General features: G+C 43.9%; 1 protein-coding gene across 1 annotated transcript in view; it reads right to left on the bottom strand.

Annotated features, from left to right (window-relative positions):
- TBCK (TBC1 domain containing kinase) overlaps positions 1–27,569 on the bottom strand; it is a 308,853-nt gene that overhangs the window by 48,198 nt on the left and 233,086 nt on the right. The window contains exon 24 of the mRNA XM_083178707.1: positions 3,611–3,786. Within this exon, the coding sequence (XP_083034833.1) occupies positions 3,611–3,786 (176 nt within the window). The remainder of the gene's footprint in view (positions 1–3,610; positions 3,787–27,569) is intronic.

Here is a 27,569-nt window from a genome sequence, read left to right as displayed (position 1 = left end):
GGAGTGTCCAGGTCAAGGACTGCACTGTAAGGCGCAATTTCCTTGGTCTTGCAAGCAGGGCTGAGACAGCGGGCCTGAGTAAGGTTAGACTAAAGGGCCCTACACACAGAGAGATTTCTGCCAGAGATTAAGAATGGGAGATTCAGCATGAGAGATTTTAAATCATCAAAAGTGTTTGGCGGAATAAAAAATGTATTCAAATTTAAGTAATAGGTTGGAATAAAGCCTGGTATAAAGATTGGTGCAATAGGGGGAGGGGGGAGCATTTTTAAAATCCTTGCATTTAAATAACACAAAAATTATTTAATAATGTCAAAAATGGCGTGCGATGGGGGGACAACATGAATGGGGGACAAAAGGAATTGGGCTCAAACAGCCATCAGGGTAATGCCACACCCGGGGGACACTTATTATATAAGGTCCCGCGGCCAAAGCATTACCTCTGTGGCTGGTCAGGTCAGGCCGGGTCCCTGGGGGAGTGGGGACTAATCTGACTCCAGGGTGTCACTGGCCCAGGCTGGAGAAAGAGGCTGTCCCTGGTGCCCCTGGGCGCCAAGCTGATGGTTAATAAAATCATTGGTGCCCAATGATAAGACGAGCTCAGGAAGGACAGAAACCTCCCATGGAGCAGAAGCGCCCCCCCCCTTCCCCCAAACAAATAAACGTTGGTGGCATAGCATTTCAACCCCCTACACCTAAATGTTTAAGCATTGGCTTCATGAAGGCATCAGCGGGGCTTCAGGGCGACATTCTCCAGCATCTTTAGTCGCTCAGAAGGCACTGCTCATCTGCCCGTGCCACTCATGCGGGAGATGAGCAGGAGGTTCTGAGCGACTGCTCTTAATTATCTGACCAGTGGTGCATCATCATCTTCCACATTATACAATGGAATTTCATAGGACTATTTTAATTTGATTTAGAAGCCCCTCCCTCAAATTGATGCACAGGTTATATAATGAGTACACTATTAGACCTATTTTTACAATGCCTGGAATATACTAAAGAAAAGACCTATGTCTTCATCTGCACTAACCCTACAGGTGGGTTCAGTATGATTTACCTACAGTCAAAATACAGATGGTCAAAATACTAATCACCATTTACCGATAGTAAAAATGCTGTCACGATTGAAATGCCTACAATTAAAATGCCGTCAGGTCAAAAAGTCAACATGATTTTGAAAAAAAAATGATGTCAATGTGGACATAAGCCAACATGGACACTGTATAATTGTACAGCCCCCCCCCTTGCTTCGGGCACGGTGCCCTGCTACGCTCGGCACACTATTATAATCTAACTCTATGCCTACTTGGATTGTGAAGTAAGAGCAAGTCGGTTTCAAAGAAAAACACCATGAAAAACTCATGTTGAATTTTTGACCTCTCAACATTTTAAATGCTGGCACTTTGACCATGTCGGCATAATGAATGTCGGCATTTTGAACGTGCTTGTATTTTGACTGTTGGTCAATGGTGGTCTGTGTTTTGACTGTAGGTAAACTGACTGCATCCCCTGCAGTTCATCACAATTACTGCTGAAAGCATATGTGGGTGATAAGGCCTGTGCGTGATATTATTGAGCACCAGTAATTGTTATTTTTTTTTCTTTATATTTCTGATAATGGATTTTTGGGTGATCTATGTGGCTGAGGGGCAGATTTATTAAGCTCGGTGAAGTGATAAAGTGTCTGTTTTTTATAATTGGCCAATCAGCTCCTAACTGTGAAGTTACAGGCTTGGTTTGAAAAATAACAGGTAGGAGCGGATTGGCTAATGATAAAAACCAGACACTATCACTTCACCGATCTTAATAAATCTTCCCCTCAGTTTGAAATACGACAGGCTGATTAGATGGTAGTTTCTCTTCATCCACTTTATATCTCTCTGAGGCTAAGTACATTGGGCCTTATTTTGGTTCATTCTTTCTGACAAAATCCTTCTTAGATGGACAAAACCATGTGCACTGCAGGGGGGGCAGATGTAACATGTGCAGAGAGAATTAGATTTTGGTGAGTAATTTTGTTTCTGTGCAGGGAAAATACTGACTGCTTTATTTTTACACTGCAATATAGATCTCACTTTGAAGTAAAACCCCACCCAAATCTAATTCTCTCTGCACATGTTACATCTGCCCCACCTGCAGTGCACATGGTTTTGCCCATCTAAGAAGGATTTTGTCAGAAAGAATGAACCAAAATAAGGCCCATTGACTCCCAAGTGTTTTCTGACAAAGCCATTGATAACTTTGACCATGACCATGATCAGATAAGGCAAGGACGTTTATTACTACCAGTTGGTAGTAAGCACTAGCAGCAGAGAGGTAATGGACTTACTCTAATTAGATTATAGATCATTCTACATGCATTTATATTAATGGCTTTAACCCTTTGAGTGCCACGTGAATTTGTGAAAATTGGTGTAAAAAATTGCCATTTTTATTTATCATAATGACCTGTAATGTTTACCTTTTATAGGAAATATTTTTTACACTACATTTTTTATTTGAATTTCTATAACAAATGTGAGCGACGCTGGCATTTTTAGAGGATAGAGATGTTGCACTAAAAGGGTTAAGGTGGGTATTCAATCTTGAGCCATGGCTGTCAAGCTTGCCCGACAGCCGTGACCCTGTCCCATTCTCGGTCTGCACGACCGAGAATTTGCAGGCGGGATTCAATGTCCCGTCTGCAGCCGGCTGAGAAGGGGGCGTGGCCGTGAGCTGCGGCCGTGAAGAGGCGAGCTGCAGCCGGGAGCTGGTCAATTCTTGGCCGTTGTGCTTGTGAAGTCGGGCCCGTTCTGCCGAGATCCCCTGTTCAATGCTGTCGGGGAAGACCGCATTGAATAGGGCCCCGTAGCCATCTCCCCGTCGGGAGATACAGTAGCTGCGGAAGATTGAATACCCCCTTAAAACTGCATCTTGTACATTGTTTCTTATATTTGTTATCTTACTGCTAGAATATAGTTTTTTTTCCTACAGATGTGTGCGCACACACACCTAGCCTCCATGCAATACAATTACACATGGCGCATGAGTGCGTCAGAGCCAGGCCCCTTTACGTGAGACTTTTTCATTTAAATGCTTATACGACTTATTCACAAAGTGGTGCACACACAGCTTATGCTGATTAAAATGATACCCAGCATGCCTATATTTTTTGTGTGAGCACAGCTGTATCTATTATTTTGTATATTTCAGGCACTATGAACACAATCTTGCTGTGACACCGCCATCTTGAATGCTGCCCTGCTGCTGCTGCGGGGCCATCATCTTGCCACCCACTACAAAACCCTGAAAGATTGACCTGCACAGGGCAAGTCAGTATGTAATGTGATACTTTACAATTAGCATATCAGTCATAACTTTTAGCAATAATAAAATAAGTAAAACTAGCAAGAAGTGCTCCCAGGAATCGAATACCAGGTACTCAATCTAATATGGATTGAAAGCTAAATTGCAGAAGGTGGTTCCTTTGTGGGGCACTCTTATGTCATAGTAATCAAATTAAGTTAAAACATGCCTTTTTATTCTACTCTACTTAAATAGAATATATCTATATATACACAACATATTACTGCCGCTGATGTGGTAACAACCAGGCATGAAAGGATACTCCTCACTGTTCCGAATGTCCACCACAAGTAGCTTGGGCTTACTGGACTTGGTCTTTTTGGAGGATGCCTTTGCGTGACTGGGCACAGATAGTTCACACAAGTCAATCAGATCCTCTGCAGAAATTCTGGGAGACACTTCAGATTTTAGCTCAGTTAATTTAATGGGCTCCCGTCCCTGTAACAAATAAAGAAAATGCTTAAAACAGGTTTATTTAGTTCAGTATTGACATCTGGATAATATGCAGGATAAAACTGATTATATTCTACAAAGAATAATACATTAGTGAATTTGTATAAAGCATGAAAATCAACACGGTAATATAGAATATCATTCACTTAGGGCACACAAGCATCTAATTTTCATTCATATGATATTAATTTCTTATATACACACATGTAAAAAAACCCAGAATAATAAAAGTGATTGATGCTATATCTGCAGTGAAATAAGCATGACATAAAGAAGTGTGGGAGCAGAGTTCCAACCGTCTGCCAGAATCCAATGTTCTTAATACAGTACATTAGAAATTTCCTAATGAGCAAACATCATGTAGAAGTGAGTAGAACAAATTAATGGTGTATGGGCCCTATATTTATACTAGGATTACACTTTATAGACAATTTGGCGAATATTAAAAAATGCGCCCCCATAGACATTTTATTAAGACACATTTGCGCAAAGAAAAAATAAGGGGTGTGGCATCACTGCAATCGGAGAGGCCTTGCAGGAAGATTTCCTTACACGCCAAACAGTAATGCACCTTGTACTTTTATTTGTCATTACTGGGCTTTATGTGTAAATCAGTATTAAAACTGAATAAATAAATCTTGAATCCATAATCCAGTTCCTATGTTTTTGTGCATAGTTGAGTCATTTCGACTTGTTTTAATGTCACAGGCAAGGTTTTGTTGCTGCAATTCTTCCATGGAGACCATGGCCAGACTTTTTTTTTAAAGTAGATGGGTTTACCTGGGTCCCACTGGATTCAGCCAGTTATGAGCTGATGGCACTACTGGACATCATCTGATTTAGAACGGAAGTTTGCATGTGTCTTTCATCCAATACACTAAATTTTCTTGGACAACCACAGAATCCACGATCCTTAGCATTTCTTTTGTGCTTCTTCAGAAAGTTTGAACAGCACAGCTTGAAGCCCCAGTCTACTTTAAAATGTTTGTATGGGAGAGACCTTGTTGATGCAGTATAGCTACCTTGTGTCTTATTGCTGTACTCAGTCTTGTCATTATGTACTGTATGACCTGTGACATGAAACGGTCTTTCACAACCTCAACTTTGTAGCAGTATGGCTGTTTCTGACACAGTTTTAAGCCTACTACATAGCTGTTTCTGTTTCAGTTAATGTCTGTGTTTCAACCTACATCTAAAATTGATGATTATCATCAACTGTTTGCTATGATTGTTTAATCATACATCTGACTATGATCCTGCAAAATTCATGACTTTGAGCAAGCGTACCTAGAAGAATTGATGCTGTTTTGAAGGCAAAGGGTGGTCACACCAAATATTGATTTGATTTAGAATTACCTTCTGTTCATTCACTTTGCATTTAATTGATAAAAAAAACCTACTGTATTACAGTGCCAGATTAAGGTCTAAATGGGCCTGGAGCTGAAAATTATCAAGGGCCTATTATGTGCAATAATAGGGGTTGTGGCCGCACTTAATAATGTGGGGGGCATGACCAGTGTTTAGGTGGTCTGCTCATGGATGTGTCTCTATTTGTGTAAATACTTTCAACTAATTATATATGACTGGTAAAAGCAGAGGGCCGGCATAGGAAAAATGCAGGGAGATATATTGGCGGGTGTCCTCCAAAGGTGCACCAGCAGGATGCCGATGTCCTAAGATCCTAAGATACTTACGGGGTGAGGCAGCACTTCCAGTCATAAACAAAATACTGACAGCCAAAACTTGGTAGACAACATTTCAGCACCTTTTATGTGGTCACCTAAGTTTACCACACCATATACCCCTTATACAAATCAAGCAACACAATAGTAACCCCCTTATACTGTACTTGCCTCTTACACATTATGCCACATGGAATGAGCAAAAATTCATGACTGAGCCAAAATTCACACTATAGCACAGGGACTGAGCCAAAATTCTCATTATACCACACAGATTAAGGCATAATTCACATTTTGCCACATGGATTGAGCCAAAATACACACTATACCAACAGATTGAGCAATAATGCACAATATGCTTCATAAACAGGGGCATTGTGCACTATTAAAAATTACATCATAATGTCCATTATGTATTAAGCAAAACACCATAATGCCTAGTAAAAATTATGCTACATTAGTGCTGCTTTCCTATATGCTCATTGCCATGTGGGATTGCATGCTCATTGCCAAGAGGGAATACATGCTTGCGGTAACTGGGGGACAGCCGCCGCCGGGCAGAAATGACAGCCATTGACAGCCGGGCAGAGAGCAGGGGCTGCCCGGCTGTATTCAGTGCAGTGCAGTGCAGGTCCCGGCTATTTGAAATAACACCCCTTTCACACCAGAAAATGCAGGGATTTACCCGGGCTGGCCCCTTTTACACAAGCCTAGTGCCTGCATTTTCTGGTGTGAGGTGAGAAAACTACCCCCCCCCCCCACACACTTTAAACAACCAGCTATATCAGTGATTTTCAACCTTTTTACCTTGCGGCACACTAAATAGGACTTTAAAATTGCCAAGGCACACCCTAAGATCCCCACAGGGCAAAACACATTGGCCACCACAGGAAAAAAAAAAAAAAACCTATTGATCCCCACATTTAAAACAGTCACAATGATCCCCACAGGTAGCAAAAATAAAATACATTGGCCCTTTACATGAAAAGAAGAGACCAGTAAATAACATTTGAACTGGTGGTGGCTGTAAATGGGTTTGGGCATCTCTAGATGTGGGGGCACACTTGAGAACAGCTCAAGGCACACTAGTGTGCCACGGCACACTGGTTGAAAAACACTGAGCTATATCTTCTGAACCAACTGATCCATTTACATGTGGGCTTCGAATGATTTTGAAATGATTTTGGTCCTCAAATATGAACAGCCATGAAATTACATTTCAAAAATGAAAAAATCAGTTTGCCCACAATATCTCTAGAATCAATGAACCCATATGGACCAGCCTGGTATCAGATTGAAGGCCCAGCAATTTGGGTTAGACTGAGATCAACCTCGAGCTTCTGTGATGCTGTTGGAACCAGGTTGGGGTCGGAATTTGTGGGTCCCATGTTATCCTATGGGGAAAACGTTCCAGCTTTGCCTGGCGGTATCTCCGGTTCCCGGGGGGCTAGCGACACAGGGCTGGGCTCGTTAGAAAGCACTTTAGAGAGCGGGCCTGGAGCTGTAGCTCCATCAGGCCCATTGTTAATCCGGCCCTGCTGTATTAACACTTCTTTTTTTGAAAGTATTCTTACTTTGCAGCATTTTTTCTACTCCTGCCTAAAACCTTTGCACAGTATTGTAGCTCAAGATTATTTCTTTCTTTATGTAGATTTGTGTTATTGAACTACAGTATAAATGAAGGGCCTGATTCCGGTTCACTTGCAAAAACAAATTCTCTCTTTAATGAACATAACCATGTGCACTGCAGGAGGGAAGATATATAACATGTGCAGAGAGAGTTAGATTTGGGTGTTATTTTGTTTCTATGCAGGGTATATGATACCTACTTTTACTTTTACACTGCAATATAGATATCAGTTTGAAGTACAAACCCCACCCAAATCTAACTCTCACTGCATGTTACATCTGTTCCTCCTGCAGTGCACATGGTTTTGCCCATTAGAGAGAGAATTTGCTTTTGAAAGTCAACCAGAATCATGCCCTAAATGTGTATAATCTATTCATGCTAAGTAATTGCTTTTATTGTGTTATGTAACAAAGGGGATATAAACGTTTCTAGTCCTGAGACCCTGATATCCGATTGGTGAGCACATCCTTTAGGTCAAGATGTCACCAGACCTCTACGATGACCCTACAAAGCCTCTGTTAGCCAGAGGTGTGGATAAACAGGCAGGCCACACACACAGATGCAAAGCTGCACTTTGTATCACCCAGGCCTATGTAAAGATCTATGAAAAGCTGCTCTTTGAATTCAGAGGCCCAAAGAGGATAGCAAATTAACTTTTTAAATATCTTTGTGAAAGGAAAAGCTTGTTAGCTCTGGCATGCAACTCTTTCATTCCATTCATTTCTAAAAAAACTCCAAGATAATCTTGCTGTTTTGGTGGCTTTATATGCTCTTTCACTCAGCAACAAGATATCACGATGGACACAATAAAAAGAGAAATGTTAGCTGTGTTCAGACACAGCTCCCACTAGCTTGTGCATCTAAATCTAAAACCTGTTAGGACTACCAAATAAAATATAAGGGTATATGTTATAGCAAAATGTATAGACATAAAGATAAAGATTTGTTCTATCCATATAAATGATAACATTATACAGATACGTTAAAAACACATACAAAATCTACCAACAGTATTACATCACAGTCCTATTCATACCAAGAAAATATTATGGTTAACAGTGGCGGCTCTTACCTCTGTGGAGGAGGGGGCTGTCACGATGCAGGGCACCTCCTCCCCTGCTGCTGTGATGGTCCACTACCGCTGGTCCTGACCCAGTCGCAGGACCGGCACATGCGCAGTAGCTTCTTTGGTACTGTGCATGCTCTAGCCTCCAGCCTTCATGGGCAGTCCACAGAAGCATATTCACGGTCCGGCGTATGCGCATTATTGTCCTCGGTACTGCGCATGCGCAGAAGACGTTTTGATGGGCTGCCCCCAGAGCAGCTCATAGAGGCATCACGGAACATCTCCCAATGGGACTGTCTTGGGTGACTGGCAGGTCGAACTTCCAATAGGATGCCAATACCAGTCACAGTGAAGCCAGTGCAGTCTCACAGACTGATTTTAGCTGGGGAGGCTTCAGCCCTGCAGCTCATAGGTGAAAACCACCACTGATGGTTAACATCTATTCTCCTTATTAACAGCTGTGGAAGCTTATTTATTAACAAATAATAATAATAAATACAGAATAGAGTGTCACCATGAGATCTGCCGGCAGGAGTGGATGCAGAATCTTCTCCAAACATGTGGTAAACACCCCTTACCTTGACCCATACATACTCCTTCCTTCCCTATCTAAAGTACTTTACAGAGAGCAGAAGAACATCAATTCCATTCTGCCCTGTCAGCCACTATTCATGTGGGAGGCAGTGGCGAATTCTGTGCAGCATGACCTCTGACTGCCACGCTGCGCAGAGCTGCACGCCAGGGATCGGGGACAGCCGGGCAGCGTCTGCGCATGTGCTCAGACGCTGGCCAGAATTAGACTGCATTGGAAACTCACATCCCAGGATTGAAATCCTGGCAATTTTGGTGCCAAATCCTGGGATCACAATCCAAGGATTGGCCACCCTAGTGGTGAGACACAATCCCAAAACTTTTCTATCTAGGCAATTAGTGAAATACAAGTGGGACATGTTTTTTACCTTATAATTTTACAATATATGTGCAGATGTGTCTTCATACATCTAGCCTCAACACACCACACAGTGATATTCCTGGTGTAAGTGATCGGACAGGTCCAATGATGCTCTGCTAGCATTGAGCGCAGTGAAAATAAATTAGGACACACAGGTGTAGATTTATTAAGCTCGGTGAAGTGAAGGGTGTGGTTTTTATCACTGACCAATCAGCTCCAACTGTGAAGTTACAGGCTTGGTTTGAAAAATGACAAGTAGAAGCTGATTGGCCGGTGATAAAGACCAGACACTTTATCACTTCACCGAGCTTAATAAATCTACCCCAAAGTAAGACTGTACTGATTTATTGTGACACATGATATTGTGTGTGAATGAGTCTGTATAAGGAACACAAAGGAAATAGTGTTGAAAAAAGCTGTGGCTGCTACAGTATAGCTCTTTGTATGCAGATTCATGATCTAAAGGGACAGTCACACGGGGCGATTTTTGCCTCTTTGTCTAGATAAAAAAGACAGATTAGAAAGGAGACAAAAATCGCAAAGGCAAAAAAAAGCAAAGTTAATTAAGCACAAATCGCTTTGTGTGTACACCCAATAGAAATAGCGATGGGCGGTCCTGCACGTTGCCATCACCCGCTCAGATCTTTAGCACATGCAGGCAAAATCTAAACAGATTGCCTAGCATATGCATAAAGAAGACCGGTTAGCACAGATCGCTCAGCACACATCGGTATGTGTGTGTATGGGTGATCTAGCCACAAAACTTATACAGTATACAGTACATATATATGAACATTAAGTGATTTCCACTGATGTATGCATAAAAGTATGTGTTATGTGCTATGGCTACAAAATGTTATTAACATTTAAAGGTAGAACACATATACACTGCAGCCTTATCAGTGTTTCTTTGGCATTTGTTTTTACTCTCTGTTAAGCACTGTGCACATCGTTAACTTGATTTGATCTGTATCATTAGCCTGGATACTCACTACGTGCAGCATGTGCATAGAATTCTGATGATCGTATGATGCATACTTATTCAAAGGAGTTTTTAGCAGTTTCTTTGCTTTATACAATGGTTTTTCCTGTGTTGCTGCTATTCTCTATAACAGAAAAGTCTATCAAATTAGATTCCGTGTCTTTGTTAGCCTTGAATGAACACTATAAAATAGATGTGATTATTTATGGGCAAAGTGAAAATGGGATACAATTTTTGGATCTCATTTTATGATGCACAGATCCTCCTACAGCCGCACATCACTTATAAAATGAAAATAAATCACTGGGGGGCCATATAATGTCTTCTTAGTACATAGCAATACTTTTCCCAGTATCTGCACACTTATGCGTGATAGCATCTATTTTAAAGCTTACTTCATCTTTTTTTTTAAAGTACAGTATTTCCCCCGACTGTTAATATGAAGGGGGGACTGCTATGGACCGAAGATTTTTTTAAAGCAGCTGCAGCCACTATAGATTTCTAGTAAATCTACCACTGATGCCTGGACAGGAAGACTGGGTTATTATTATTATTATAGAATGCACTGGATTCTCTGCACTGCATTCAGTGACTTGGAACATGCAGCCAGTGTGGTGACCACCCCTTCCCTCCTAACCTGAGACCCATCTCCAAGCCTGTCCTGGGGATGGCTATTGACCATCAATGACATGAAAACATTGATGGTTGATGTAGAATTGTTTTGCCATTGATGGAGGAGAACCAGATGGTTTCCTCCATTGATGAGAAACATAAAAAAAGTTTTTTTCCCCAAGGGACTAGGACACGGTGCATAGCTCCACCCCTGAAACCTGTGAATCCCCACCCCCATGTTATGATTGGCCCACAGGCCAATCCATTGCATACTATGCCACTATTGATGGCCAGTTGCACTATCGATGGCAATGGCAAAGATGGCCATCCTTAGCCTGTACCCGCCAGCACCTGGTGCTGAAGATCCACTTGATGAGGTAGAGACAGAAGGTGCATTTTCTGTGCATGTTCTTGATTTCAGTAGTTGAGAGAATATGCAATTGCTCATAGAAAATTCCCACCAAGTTATTAAATCAAATAAAGTGGTGCTGCCAATCACTTTGGAATGATTGCACATGTGCATAAAAGATATCCGACATAATGACAGATCTGCTTAATGGAGAAAGATAATGGCTAGGCAACACAAAAGAACAGAAAGTGTTTTGTTCTTCTTTAAAATGTGTCTACTGTGCTGGACAGCTGTGGTTGCTACAATGACAACATCACTTTAGCTACAGGAAACCATGAACATGATAAAATAGTAAGTGATATACAGTAATATAGTTTCCTTCTTCACAAAAATGAAGAAATATTATATTGTGTAAGGGAAGCGATTCCAGATTTTCCCTTTACCAAAAGAAGAATATTTGCAGAATTGGAAAATAAGTTTGGTCAAATTGATCTTGTCCAAATTTACTAACAGGAATTGAATTAAGCCATATGTTGCTGTAGAGCTGGACAATAATTACGCAGAATGACACAGGGTGGTTTTGCTCCTGCTACTTTTGAGGTGAAATATAAATTTGGGGTCCTGGGAGGTAACTAGCCAAATGCGAGGGTGTTTTTTCCATAGTACTGGTGATTTTGGTGGCCATGTTCTGACTGACATTATCTGCCTCCATAGGCCTGGGCACAACATTTGCTAATGCGACATTTGCATCAGCTGAAATTTAGTGTCATTGACCGTATTGACCTAGTGCATGTCCACCTTTTGTCAATGTCAACCTATTGACCATCTATCCAGACATGGTCTGTGAGCTAATGTACACTCAGGAGATAAGAACATCCATATTTCCTACAGGCAGTATTGTTTCTTGCACAAAGTCTTCAAAGGGAAAGAACTGCTCAAAACATTGTGTTAATTAGTTGAAAAGTGACTTAGTACCTTTAATAGTTGAAATCTTTCTCTGGTTCTGATATTTTACATCACAACACATGCTGAAAGGAGACATGACCAACCGGAAGGTCAGCAAATCATCCCCCCCCCCCCACTGCAGCACAGACGCACAAAGGCAAATAAGCCTCTTATTTTAATATTAGTAATCAAAGCCACCCAGGCATTCTCAAAATTAAAAGCTAAACTCTGCAAGATTAAAGAGTTTCCAGCATCACTGGACGGCAGGCATGCACAATTATCATTTTATAATCTCAAGTTGGCATTTTGCTGATGCTTTCATGTAAAGTCAAGTATTTCTGCCCTTTACATGTTGTGGGATTTGACTTGAAATAAAATCAACATTTACAAAGGTATTCCTAAAGTGTAAATTTATGTCTGCTCTTGCACACCTCTATCCTATAAATCATGAGAACGTTATTTTATATCAATGTAGGGAAAGTGAAGAATTATTGTGCATTTATTTGTGCCCTATTGTACAAAGACTTTCTTAAGGTTTGGTTCATTTTATTTTATAAATATAATTTATATAATATTTTATATACACACATACATACATATAATATTTTATATACATACATACATACATATATATATATCCACACACAAATGGAATAGGTGCGCTGACACCTGCTGTTAATTACTTTAGAGTCTCTGGTGATTACTTAGAAGTCTCTTAAGGTGCCCATGCAATGAGATGCCGCTGTGCTGTCTTTTGATCGCATGCACAACGCATGCAATGCGATGCGATTTAGCACAAAACGCACGGCCATATTGGTGCGTGTATGGGCACCTCAAGTTTTAAAAAAGCACTTGTCCGTTTTTTTTGTGTGGTCCGCTGCTCCCTTATTCAACCCCTATTCCCGCAGGGGTTACCAAAAGAACAATCTAAGACAAAGATAAGAAAAGGGGCGCCCAATAGTGCAGCATCAAATAGAAAAACGTAATAGATTCAAATCAGAAGTGTACGACATGCGTACCATAAAAATCATCATTGGTGGACTTTAAACCACATAGCATTAAACATCTGCACACTGGCAGTACAGGAACAAGAACCAGGGCTGCTCACAGCACTCACGGATACCATTGGCCCAGCCGTCCTGCTTGTATCACGTCTCCCGGCACTGATTGCGTCAGTTAGGCCATGCCACCTAGTAGATCTTCAAAGTTTAAAGGGGATTATATCGTTCAGATTGGTGAAGCTGGGCGCTAAGAGGTTCAACAGCAATCAGTGAGGAAGGTGTGCACAGATCAACTTCTAAGGCAGGAAGCTATATATATATATATATATATATATATATATATATATATGTATATGTATATATATGCAGCAGAAGAACACGTCACTCCTCCGGACTTGTGAATAATGGACACAACACACAGGGTGGTGGTCAACGTTTCGGAAGCCTTTACTTCCTTTTTCAAGACAGTGGGGTGCAAGTGCAAGTCTGGAGGAGTGACGTGTTCTTCTGCTGCATGTATCTATATTTGATCTGGCACCCCGGCAAGTACCTTCAGTGTCTAGCGAGTGCCTGCCACTGCTGATGAATATATATACTGTATATATATTTCTAGATAAGCTCATTTACCTGAAATCTGTGACAGCTGCCCCTTTAATACTAATTTAGGTGCTGTGTTTGGGATTGTCTCACCTTTAAAAGCCAAAAGGTACTTGGCAGTTGAGCATTAACCCAGAAAAAAACACATGTTCATTTTAGCTATGATGTGTAAGCAGGTGCCAGGTTTCTAAGAAAACCAGTTGCTAGTGTAGGACTTGCAGTAAAATGTGGTCCCTTGGCGATGGGCTGCAAGCTTAAATGCATTGATCAATTCATGAACTAAAACCCCATTATTTATTTATTGATTATTTGAATGTTAAGGTGAGTTAGTTTGTTATAGTGAGTGCTGGGCCCCCTGTGTTTGTATTTACTAGAGTGTGTGGTCACAGGCCACCGCACCCCACCCTGGGATGTGGGTGCTGTTTGCACCCCATTCCTAGGAATGGCGAGTGTGTTGGTACTTCTGTATCTATCTATCTATCTATCTATATATATATATGTTGTGCGGTGCGTACCACGGACTTGTAGCATTGCACAGCGCTATTCAACTGCAGCATGGTAAGCCCACAGGCTGCTTTTACTGTACTGTAAATAGTGCATTTTGACCTTACCGCAGCGCAGCCACTGTGAGTGTGTCCATAAGCTATGAATAAATGCACGTTCATATGCGAGTTAGTGGGCTAGGTGGTAACTACCATAGGTGCAGAGGATGCAACTGCTATGGAGCCATCAAAAATGTAGTTATGGCACTGCTAGTGGCAATCGTGTCTTTAGAGAGGAGGAGGCCTATATGCAGCCTCTTCGGCCGGGTTCCTCCTCTCTGCTGGGATCTGCGCTGGGAGCAGTAGGGTCTGAGTGTTCTAGTTTCTCAGATTCTACTGTGCATGTGTGAGCCTCCGCTGCGCTGTGGTGTGAGAACTTGATCACTCAGACTGCACTGCGCATGTGCAGATCCCCAAGAAAAATGACCGCGATGTCTATGAGTAAGACTTTACACAGGTGGCAGCTGATGTCACCTCCACGCGTTCACTTAAGGGGCTGAAAAGTGAGCATTGGTGGCATTTTGGGTTGGGTGGCACTAGGTTGAAGTTTTGCCTAAGGTGTAGCGATCACACTTGGATCCTGCTGTAATCCACACAAGTACTGCTGTGCATGCAGGTGCCTCTTTCGGGCTTGGATTCCAGAGGCAGGTGACTCCATTCCCTATGGGAGTTAAGCATTTTATCCTCTTTCTCCTTTTAGTAAAATAGAATTACTGATTTGGCAAGACAGGGGATACTTTTTTGTTCTACTTCAGGACCAAGGGCCTAATTCAGATAGGGGTGCAAGACATATTTGTTCTCAAAATGGGCAGAACCATGTGCACTGCAGGTGGGGCATATGTAGTATGTGCAGAGAGAGTTACATTTGGGGGAGTTACTTTGTTTATGTGCAGTGTAAATAGTGGCTGCTTAATTTTTACACCACAATTTAGATTTGTTTGAAGACCCCACCCCACCCAAATCTAACTCTCTATATATGTTATCTGCCCCATCTGCAGTCAACATGGTTATGCTCATTTTGAAAACAAATTTGCCCTGCAACCAGGTTTGAATTAGGCCCCAAGAACTAATTCTGCTTCACAATAATATGTCTTATGGTAAATATTACTGTAAACTTTACTGAGGACATGAAAAGCCTTACTGTATGTGTTACAGCTAAAATCTGACTAGTTGCTAATGTCAACACCTCCAGTTTTTCTCAAATAAAACTAAAAAGAAACTGCTATGGATTTGAATAGGCAACTGTCAGGTATGGATACATATCATATTGAGGGGAGTGAGCTAAAGTGGAGAGAGATAAAGTGCCAGCTAATCAGCCCCTAACTGTCATGCTGATAGTTTACCTCTCTCCAATTTATCACTCTGTCCCAGAATATTGTTGGTAGGACTGACAATTTTGAATTAGGAACAATAGTTCGGGGCTATAGCAGATGTTCCTATACTGTATGTATACAACCCACTAGCGGCACATATAGTTATTGCAGTACATTAATAGTTGAGTTGTATTAATTACCTAAGAACCTAATTGTTTTCTATATAGCATCACATGTTGAATAACATACATTTATTACAGAATAACATGCTGGAAAACATTTCATCAACTCATCTGTATTTTACCTTTATATATACCAATATACAGACTTTAAATTGTAGTAAACATTGTAGACATACAGTAAATAATGAGTATTGAGTCAATTTGATTTATATATACTACATACAAATACTGTTCCCATGCCACCTGTTTGCAAACCATATAGTAAATATATAACGACATCCCTAAACGCTAGAGGGAGGTGGTGGGAATTCTCATGGTTTCAGGTTACAGCCAACACTACCAACTTTACCCAACTACCTTGACCTCAGACCTCAGTAAAGAATTTGTTTTAAATGACAAATCTCTCATAACTCCCGTGGCAAATTGTTCTCACTTTTCATACATCTTAGGTTCCATGAGATTTATGACTAGTGTCTGTTATACACTTTATTTATCGTTAACAACAACCATGCAGTCCAAGTGAGGATTGTGTAAATGGGTTACTTATATATGCTTGTGTAAACTAATGTAGAGTATCACTGACTTGTAAAAACATCAGAAAACCTTTTATATGGGTCCCCACTTTATTTCTTAATCAGCTATGCCAGTGGTTCCAAAACCATCATCCTTAAGTTCAGTTATGTAGTGGTGGACAGGGTTGTACTTCTGGTTAACTACACATTTTATGCTTGGCAGTCACTATTACTGATTTTTCCTATCACATTGACCATTAATTATTTATTTATTATTTATTAACAGTTTCTTATATAGCGCATACATATTCCGCAGCACTTTACAGAGTATATTTTGAACATTCATATCAGTCCCTGCCCCAGTGGAGCTTACAATCTATATTCCCTACCACATGTACATGCACACACAGACATTCTAGGGTTAATTTTTGTTGGAAGCCAATTAACCTACCAGTATATTTTTGGATTGTGGGAGGAAACCGGAGTACCCGGAGTAAACCCACGCAAACACGGGGAGAATATACAAACTCTGCACAGTTAGAGCCATGGTGGGGATCGAACCCATGACCTCAGCACTAAGGCAGTAATGCTAATCAGGTACTCTTTACCTAGAACGGCGCCCATCGCGACCATCGCATGCACTAAAAAACGGGTGCGATGCGATGCCCGCGATTTCCCATAGGGATCAATGTTAAAAGTCAGATTGGACGCGATTTTAGTGTTCAATGCCTCAATGCCCGCGATTTTTCCATAGGAAACCATGTTAAATGGGCCACAGAGCCCAAATAGTCACCCTAAAGTCTGAAATGGCCCCCACAATTGTTAACGCCACCCCACGATCAACGTGAACCCAAAGCGTGGCGAGCGCAGCGTGCCCGCGAGGGGCGGCGGTACGCGTCCTCCGACCTTTTCATACCCCCACTATCCACGTCGGCGTGGAGTTGAGAATAGAATAGTGTGGCGAGCACAGCGAGCCACCGAGTCCGAAGCGTGGCGAGCGCAGCGAGCCCCGCGAGGGGACGCGGATACCTTCACAGGTAAACGCGTCCCTTCGCGGGCTTCACAGGTATCCGCGTGCGCTCGCCACGCTTCGGGCTCGGTGGCTCGCTGCGCTCGCCACACTATTCTATTCTCAACTCCACGCCGACGTGGATAGTGGGGGTATGAAAAGGTCGGAGGACGCGTACCGCCGCCCCTCGCGGGCTCGGTGCGCTCGCCACGCTTCGGGTTCACGTTGATCGTGGGGTGGCGTTAAAAATTGTGGGGGCCATTTAAGACTTCAGGGGGACTATTAGGGCTCTGTGGCCCATTTAACATTGTTTCCTATGTAAAAATCACGGCCATTGAGGCATTTAACACTAAAATCGCGTCCAATCTGACTTTTAACATTGATCCCTATGGGAAAATCGCGGGCATCGCGTCGCACCCGGTTTTTTATGTGCATACAATGACCTCGATGCCCGCGATGCCAATCGCGGGCGCCGTTCTAGGTAAAGAGTACCGCTAATCATTACACCATCCGTGCTGCCCCATTAACAGTTTGGACCACCAACACGAGGCACACAGGGGGTTATTCTAGATGACTCGTTCAAATGCAAATTCAAACCCTTGCGAGTCAACCAAAACCCGCCTCACGAATGGTGGCCGTCCACAACCAATTCGCAAGGTGGATTCGCACGCAGGGCTTGCGAAGGGATGTTACAAACCTTGTGGTATGCGCCCCCATCATTCGATGGTCAGCAACCATAGAATCCAGCAACCCAGTTCGCAGACAAAACATTCAGCTGAAGTCCTTTAAAACTGCACCTAGCTACCAGTGAACACAGAACAGGCAGCTCACTATCGAAATGTTATTATGGTAGACTTTGGTTGAATATGGATTATCAAGACCAATGTGAATAGGTTACTACAATAACTTAATCGCTAATAGCATCTATGTACTGTGACTGTTGAAGTGTCACTTTGGTTACCACTGGTAAATAAACTTCCAATACAATGCCACTATGACAGTGGTTCCCAAACTGTGTGCCGTGGCTCCCTGGGGTGCCTCAGGACTCTTGCAGGGGTGCCACGGATTAGTGATCCATGACCAATTCAAATTATTTATGGACAAAACCAGTGCTGGTGGCTGCCAATCATAAAATATGTGTACAAATAGAAGCAAATCCTGCCCTTTACCACATAATTGAACCGAAGAATCACATATAAACACAATCTACTTAATTTTAGATTTATTTTTCTCCACCAAGGGATGCCATGGAAAAATTTTGATACTCTAGGGTGCGGTGATTAAAAAAGATTGGGAACCCCTGCACTATGCACTACAAGTATGCCTCATATCCGGTAGAGGCTTACATCACCTTGGAAAGGTGGGCAGCCTGCGCTGCAGTCTGGAAACAGTCCTGGCACCATAGATGCGGCCAAGACCAGGGCATATGTACAAAACACTGTCTTCTAGGGACTATGGGACAGATGTCAGTTAGTAGCCAATTGGCTGGTTGTTTATCACTCTCCAATTTATTACTTATTGGAGCTTGATACATCAGGTCCTACGTCTGCTGCAACACATAGAAACCAGATAGGCCTGTTGGAAATGCGGAATACGAATAATCTGTAGTTATTATGGAACAATTCTAAAACTGTGCCATGCTCTTTTACGTCGCCAACATTCTTATAGCAAGGTCTTACTGTATATAACTTTTATTTGACTTGATTTCTTTTCATAGTGAACGAGCAAGCTGAGGAATGCTAAGTTAATATGACCTCTCTATGCCTTCTGGCATAAATTATAAGTTCAGATGTACTTGACAAAGTTTGTAATAACAACATTTACCCAAATATTACACCTAAACAGCCAAGCAAATAAAGGCTTGTCAGGAGAAAACAATCATAGTCATATAAAGTTATAAAGACATTACATAAAAAAGAATTATTTTCATGAGTGAAAAAATAACTACTTAACAATGTCAACCCACTGTATGGTTTTTTTTCACAATAATTTAGTTCCATGTAACCTCACAATAGAATTAGGTTTAGTAATTTTCAAACATACAGAAAAAACACCCCTCACAATTCTGAAGCAGGAATTCTGATAGACAAAATCCTGAATGCAAGTATGCTGGGTTGGGTTAGGCTACTAGGAATATTGTTAGGGTTAGGCTGCGGGAGAGGTGATGGTGGAATTGGTGGTGGTGGGGTTGGTTGAGCTGTAAGAAGGTAGTGTGAGGCTGCTGGAATGGAATGGTACTGTTATGGACAGGAGCAGGGCTGCCATCAGGAATTTTGGGGCCCGGGACTCTTTTCCAGACCGGGCCCCCCCTCTTGACTTGACAGTAACCCGGCTCCTGCTCCCCCATCTCCTCTTCCGCTGAGCTGCCGCCCAGAGATCCGGGAGCTCGGGCTTCTTCAACTCAGGATGGCAGCGGCCAATTAAAATGAAGCACCAATCAGAACTTGCGTACCGGCAGCCTCTCTGATTGACTGCCGATACGCGAACTCTGATTGGCTCAAAAGCCAGTGCAACATTTTAATTGGCCGCCGGAGTCCTGGGTTGAATAAGCCTGCGCTCCAAGACCTGCTTTGTTCAGCGCACTGAGCGCAGCGGAGGCAGTCAGGGTGTTGCGGTGGGAAAAATGAGCTGTCGGGGCCCTTCAAGTGGCCGGGGCCCGGGACAGCTGTACACACAGCACCCCCTATTGGTGGCCCTGGACAGGAGAAAGTTAGCATACTTATCCACCATATGTGGGATTCTTAGTATTGGGATGCCAATGTTGGTCTTGCTAACACCAGCATTCTAAGCGCCGGGATCACGTAACCAACCCAATTAGATTACCACCCAAACTTCCGACTCACAGGACAATGCAGTCCTAATCAGGGTGTTTGTAGAGAATCAAAATCACATCAGGACTGCCAATCCTGAAATTAGGTCATCCGGAAGGTATATATATACTGTATTGTCTGTGTCACAGGTGTGGATTTAGATGGGTTCATGTGATGTTCAGGAACTGCACTCGGACTAGGGATTGCAGGGTTAAAACGAGCAGGTTAAATTATGTATTTTTTTATAAATGGAAAAAACAAAACAGACTGATCCCAAAGAACGTCTTTGAGAAAAGTGAAAAGGTTAACTAATACGGCCTACACACATGCCGATATTAAGGCATTTTCTAAGTGATTTAGCTTAGTTTGGCAAAGTCGCTTAGCAAATGCCCTCACATCGGTGTGTGTGTGGGGTCTATATCGGCAGCAGTGCACGTCCCCGTGCGTCTTTATCGCTGGCCGAGATTGATGGACAGTGTCCATCAATCTCGGCATCGGCAGGGTTCTCCCACCGGAGAACACTGGCGTTGTCTGCTCGCTTAGCACACAGAGCTGACAGCTCGCTCTGTGTGTGGGCTGTCAGCTCTGTGTGCTATGCGATAGCGGCGCAGCACAGCCCGACCTAGCATAGCTAGGTCGCCCTACACACATCGCTATGTGTGTAGGGCCCTTAAAAATGTGTGCAATAAGTTCTTGCATAGGAGGGTAGTTCAATTGGTACCCTAGGCAGAACTTTGCATACTACCCCTCCTCATATGTAGCATGTTCATACATACATAGCCTCTCTCACACAATGAAGTAAGTTCGTCCCAGAGGCAAGAAAATGTTGGTCCTCCCCCGCCTACCCCAGACAGCATCCAGGACCCCCTGTATTCTATAAACAGCATCCGGTACCTCCCCCACCTCACCCCCCCTTGTCTACCACAGAGAGAATTCTGGAAACAGAGAGCATCAGTGAGCCACGTATACTACAGACAGCATCTGAGACCGCCACATACACCACAGAGAGCATACCGGATTACCCATATACTAGACAGCATCCAGACCCCTGCGTATACGAAAGCATCCATGACCTCCGTATTCCCCACACAGCATCCATGACTTCCGTTTTCCCCAGACAGCATCCATGACCTCCGTATTCCCCATGTATACAACAGAATATGGGACCCCCACATATAGTAGAGACAGCATCCGGGACCCCATGTATACAACTGAATCTGGGACCCCCACATATAATACAGACAGCATCCAGGACCCCAACTTATACAACAGCATCTGGGGCCCACACATATACCACAGACAGCATTTCAGACCCCCCTCCCATATACCACAGACAGCATTTCAGACCCCCCTCCCATATACTACAGACAACATCTGGGACCAAACCTATCCCCCCATGTACATCAGTGAATCCCATCTCCATAGCCTGAGTGCTTAAACTTCTATTTTATATTTTCACTACATACCTTGATAACAGGCTGGCACTAGTCTGGTGGCAAAGCACCTGAGTGAGTCATTACAGCTGGGCTAAGGCTCCTCACAGCAGCATCCACACTGACCACTCGTCCATCCTCAGAGTCAGCCGTCATTGACTAACTAGCACTAACTGTAACTGGCACCACTGCAGGTCCCCTGCCAATACCCCTCCCACTTTTCTGGGACCCTGCACTTCTACTGCCGTCTCGTGGCAGTTTGACGGGAGGTGGAGCATAACCCGGGTCTGGCACTTTGCATGACCTAGGGGTGGAGCTATTTGTTAAGGTAACGCAAGTTAATCATAGCACAGATGGACTTAGTGGGGGGAGCTTATAACAGATGGGACAGAGATTGAAGCAACACAACATAGGAGGGGGGGGGGGGGAGAGAATATTAAAGCAATGCTGCAATTGTGCATTGATGCTGGTAGGGATAGCAATCCTGTGGGTCTATTTTCAATGGAGGCCTGGAGCTGTAGCTCCATCTGGCCCATTGTTAAACCGGCCATAACCAATATGATGCCCTAGTAATGCACCCTAGCGCATTACTACCACAGTATAAGGTGCGGTGGGAAAGGCAGAGTGATGGAGCAACAGGAGGGCAATGGGGAGGCTGGGGTTGTGGGGCCCAGTTTGGACAACGCAGGTGTGTCCAGACTGTCTGGGGGGGGGGGGGGGGGGGTGTGGCTTTGCAACTAGAGGGTTTATGCTGATGTGCCAGAAATACAGCAATACATCTGCATAATCTTGGAGGCACATTGCGGGGAACCATATGGCATGCGGGGCAGCCTTGCCCTGAGCTGGGCAGCCCCACTGTGGGTTGTAGTTTAGCAAATCCGCACAAGACTGCAACCCAAGGTAAATGGCTCAATGGTAGGGATGTAATAGCGTCCAAGTTCAGCGGACATGCGGGATGCTGGCCAAACCTGGACAGTTTTTTAAAGGGGCAATGTGCATGAGCCTTAAACTGCGGTCGCAGTACATTGTAAGGTGCAACGGGGAAGGGAGGGGTATGGCGCAACAGGGGGTGGCAAAGGGGAGATGACAGACTATTGCATGGGCAGTGCGTGGGGGCAGTATGGACAACGCAGGTGTGTCCAGACCAATTTTGGGGGGGGGGGGTCTGCATGGGTTACCTCTGATGTGAGATCACTTTACTGTTTAGCAAACATATACACACTCACATATAAAACACCTACAGGGGGTGATTCAGATTCAGCCCCATTCCGATGTCTTGGGGAGTGCCCATCTGCATGCATGATTATGCGCATGTGTAGCCCCCCTGTGCTACACAACTTTGGCAACTATCACAGTCTCTGAGGCATTTGCAGACATCGGGGAGGGAGATGGCGCATAGGGACGTTGAGCATTTCCTGTGCGTGCCCACAAAAATGGTGGGTGCACCCAGAAAATTGCTGGGCATCCCCATTCTAATGCAGGTGTCGGGAAGCCTGCATGGGGCGGGCGGCTGACATCACATGACGTCAGCACCCGCCCTGTTCTTGGACATTTCCAAGCCAAATAAATGTCAGTATAGACTGACTTATCTGCGAATGGGGGAAAAATCATTTGATGGACGGTAACCATGTAATGATATTTTCCCTAGTACGCTCGCATGCGAATGGATGTGTCAGCATACACATCCAGAGAGTTAGTATGGTTCACTCGCAAAGGCACAATCACTCTCTAATGGACAAAACCATGTGCACTGCAGGTGGGGCGGATGTAACATGTGCAAAGAGAGTTAGATTTGGGTGTTTTATTGTTTCTGTGCAGGGTAAATACTGGATGCTTTTTTTTTTACACTGCAATATAGATATTTGAAGTACACCCCCAACCCAAATCTAAATCTCTCTGCACATGTTACATCTGCCCCACCTGCAGTGCATATGGTTTTGTCCATTAGAGAGTGATTGTGCCTTTGCAAGTGAACCAGAATAACCCCCCCCCCCCCCTTAATCTCATTCTTCTGAGGGGATTTGTGGGGTGGTGGGGAGCGGACTTTTGTTTGCCCACCGGTTGGCGTTAAGCCTCTCGCTAAGCATGGAATGACCGCTGCTTAGTGAGTGGTCCAGAATCACCCCCACAGTATATATATGAACGCACAACAGAACCACAGACACTTACATTTGTAGAGTGCCCTGTCCTGAGAGAGGAGGATCCCATTGCAACAGGAGATCATTAATGAGGGACTATGAAACATCACTTTTCATCATTCGGTACTGCCTCTACAGGGTATACAAGTGATTTATGGCATATACTGCGAAGGGGTGTAGCTACAATGAAGTCATACTGAGAAGAGGAGCTGCTCCTGCTGGCCAGGCACAGCAGCCCTCCTCCTGCGGTCATATTTGAACCTCCCCGCTGCCCTCACTTGCTGCTTTCTGGTCCTAGCTGAGCTGCCTGATCAGAGCTGATAATCCCGACAACGGCAGCCAGCCCAAAGCATGACCTAGGCATTCCAAATGCCCTAGGCATTTGCCTAACTTGCCTATGCCTAGGGCTGGCTCTGTGTCAATGGCAGGGTTTAATACATTTTGAAAACTAGCTTCAGGGATATTATAGTTGGTAGGAGAATTTTGCACAGCGTCCCATTGAGGGGGTGTGTCATTCTCCACCCAAAGAGCATGTCTATTTCCATATATGAAAAGCACTTACCCCCCCTTGGTTGTAGAAGGATAGAAACCGGCACACGAGTGGATGGTGAAAAAAAGTTGATTTATTGTACAAACATAATTGCACAAAACGACAGCTGTACACCTGACAGCTGTTTCAACCGAAATAAACGGTTTTCATCAGAGGTCACCGTTTATTTCGGTTGAAACAGCTGTCAGGTGTACAGCTGTCGTTGTGTGCAATCATGTTTGTACAATAAATCAACTTTTCTTCACCATCCACCCGTGTGCCGGTTCCTATCCTTCTACAACCAAGGGGGGTAAGTGCTTTTCATGTTCTAAAACTCTCACATTCCTTTTTCCCCAAAAAATTTAACAGTGTAATGTGGGCTTGGTGAAATGAGGGAGATTGCTCGACTAATGAGGGAGAGAGGAAGATTGCTGCTATTTTAGGGAGTCTCCTGCAGAATTCACGAGGGTAGGCAACTTTGGTTTAATTATACAATTAAAATTATAACATATCCTAAAACTTCACTAACGCTTGAGTGCTTAACACAGCAACTTCTCTTCCATATTAGGATTTAAGAGGTCTTGTTTCATACTACATAAACACTTGGCTAGAAGATAAATACAATTCTTTCTGCACTCTGCCACTACGTACTTTTTACATGACATCTTATGTAAACACAGCCACAAACAAGATTATTTAAAACTTTCTAAAAACCACATTCCTTTTAAAGGGCACCTGCCCTCCTGGCCTCTAGGTATACAACCATTTTTTTTGATCCGCTATAAATCCTGCCGAGACACCACCCTGAAAGCACCTTAACTGAAAAGTATTTAAATAGAATACTACATCTTCAGTAAACCAAAAACTCAGCTTCAACTACAATACCTTTTTTTCACAAACATGCTGCTAATTACAGTACATGAGCACTGGAAACATGGATTAAAGAACTGAAGTTTATTCACCCACATCCAGATGGCACATATACATCAAGAGAAAAATATGATTTTGCATATTTATTTCATTAAAAGACTACTGTATATTATGCAGACTACCCCAAACACTAATAGCTTTCATATCATATGGTCTCAGTGTGGACAGAATAGGTCTTAACCCTTTGGCATGTATTCAATGCTCCTATGTCGCCGTAAATAACGGTGAGTGTGCATGTTTTTTTGAGAGTAGTGAAGTTTTCTCTCATACAGATAGCGCAGGGCTTGTCTTTGCTGGGGATGGCGGAGGACTCGCCACCCGCCATCCCCCGCCCCGCGCCATCTGTATGTCGGAAGGGGACGCGCGTGCACGAGGTGCACGCGCGTCCCGTTCCGACGGAGCTTTTGCCCGGGTCCCCGCCGGCTTCCCCGGGTCCCCGCCGGTCCACACCGCCCCCCCGCAGCCCCCCGCAGCCCTGCCCGTCTCCCTGAAGCTGGAGACGGGCAGGACTGCACCCGCCGCGCCGCCTCGCCGCCCGGCTATTGAGACGCTCGTGCGTGGGAGACGCACGAGCGTCTCATTCAGCCAGAGCGCCAGATTGCTGGCGGATCGCCAGGGACACGGTCCTGGCGCTCCGCCAGCAATAATAAGCCCTGCTCCATCTGTATTTTGTGCTTCCCTGTTGCTTCTCCAAAAATATTTTGCGAAGCTAACTCAGTTCACCCTGCACTTCTCCCCGGTGTTCGCAATATCTGTTCAATGGGGATTTTAGTGTTTCTCTCAAAAAGTGTATTCAATGCACAAATAGCGAGTCCTGCTGGTTTCATTTTTTAGAGATGTTCTCCATTTTCCCCTCGGCATCTTTTTTAGGTGAACTGTAGGGTTATCTTTGTTAAAGTTGTTATTTTTTTTGTTTTTTATGGCTTATAAATTTAAAAAATATATACTCTAATGTATTTATTGCAAGTGCCATAATGCTGTACTTCTATATCAATTTATTTGGAATTTAATAAGTTATTTTAATGGTAACCAATAAGAAATCATTTTGGAATGCTCCTAGTAATTTCCCATGCTTCCTCTCTTCTTCCTCACCTAACCCCCAAACAGGCTTTTAAACACGCTAACAATTATAAAATAAATTAAATAAAAACACAGGGCAAAGAAACAATGCCAAAAGCACAACACAAGGATAAAGGCCAAACAGAACAAAATACACCCGTCTGCACAAACCCAAATAGTCACACAGCCATTTGTTGTAAAATAAATACTGAACAAAACATTAACCTTTCTAAACCTTTGTAAAAAAATACAAGTCCACAAATGCGAGGAACATGCTGCTGAGATGAACACCCTGCTCAGGAATATCCCAGTCTGACCAGCTCACGTGGAGAGCAGGAGAAAACAGATCTCTCCAGTTACAGCACTCCCATTTGAACTTGCATAATTATGCTAAGTTCGCAAAAGGGGCCGGCGAGTTGCCCCCACGTTGAATACTGAGGAAGTCAGAAATGAGGAGATAAGAAAGTGCCGAGCGCTTCAGCGAGATCACAGGGACCCAGAACAGTGAGCGGTGAGCCAGACTCTCAAAAAACATTGAATACTCCTCTTTGAGTGCCAACATCTCTGTTACCCTTTTACGGTGTAAATGGGTCATGCCGTGTCCCTTTACACGAGACTTCTACAAAAGGACCTGACCTGGGTAGAACATGGCTAGGACATGGGTAGAGGGCCATCCGACCCGGCTCCCGTTTATATGAATGCGGGGACATCCTACCTGCAAACCTTAGTGTCCGCAGGTTGGATGGGGGGGGGGGGTCGGTCACACACAGCCTCCGCTGCGGTCTGCTATACTCCGCAGACAGCAGCGGTGGTGAATGAATGCCTGTGTGTGTCATCCATTCACCTTGCGGACGACGGCTGGGGCTGTGCACAAGGGCTGGAGGCAGCCCTGCAGCCTACCTTGGTGCTGGGCTGCCCCCAGCATGGTGATCAGCGGTCCCGGCGTGGATGACCGCGGTCGCAGCGCTTGGAGATGATGTCACCCTAATGGGTGCTTACAATGTTAAATGCACCCCCATTGTTAATGCCACCCCCACTATCAACGCCAACCCGAAGCGTTGTGAGCGCAGTGAGCCCACGAGGGGCGGCGTTATGCGTCCTCCAACCTTTTCATACACCCACTATGCACGTCGGCGTGGAGTCGATTGTAGACAGTGGGGCGAGCGCAGCGAGCCTGAAGCATGGCGAGTGGACACAGATTACATTACATGTATTCCACTGCGCTCGCCATGCTTCGGGTTCGTATTCCGCTGCACTCGCCACGCTTCGGGCTTGGTGGCTCGCTACGCTCGCCACACTATCTAAAATCAACTCCACATGGATAGTGGGGGTATGCAAAAGGTCGGAGGACGTGTACCACCGCCGCTCGCCACGCTTCGGGTTGGCATTGATAGTGGGGGTGTCGTTGACAATGGAGGTGCATTAGGGTGCTTGTACAATTAAAAATCGCATCGCATGCCATTTGATGGCATGCGATGCTATGCGATATTTCATT

The sequence above is a fragment of the Crinia signifera genome, chromosome 1 (genome assembly GCF_055691185.1).
Source record: "Crinia signifera chromosome 1, ASM5569118v1, whole genome shotgun sequence".
Lineage (NCBI taxonomy): Eukaryota > Metazoa > Chordata > Amphibia > Anura > Myobatrachidae > Crinia > Crinia signifera.
Note: the sequence above shows the minus strand (reverse complement) of the source record. Positions and strands in the feature narration are given on the sequence as shown.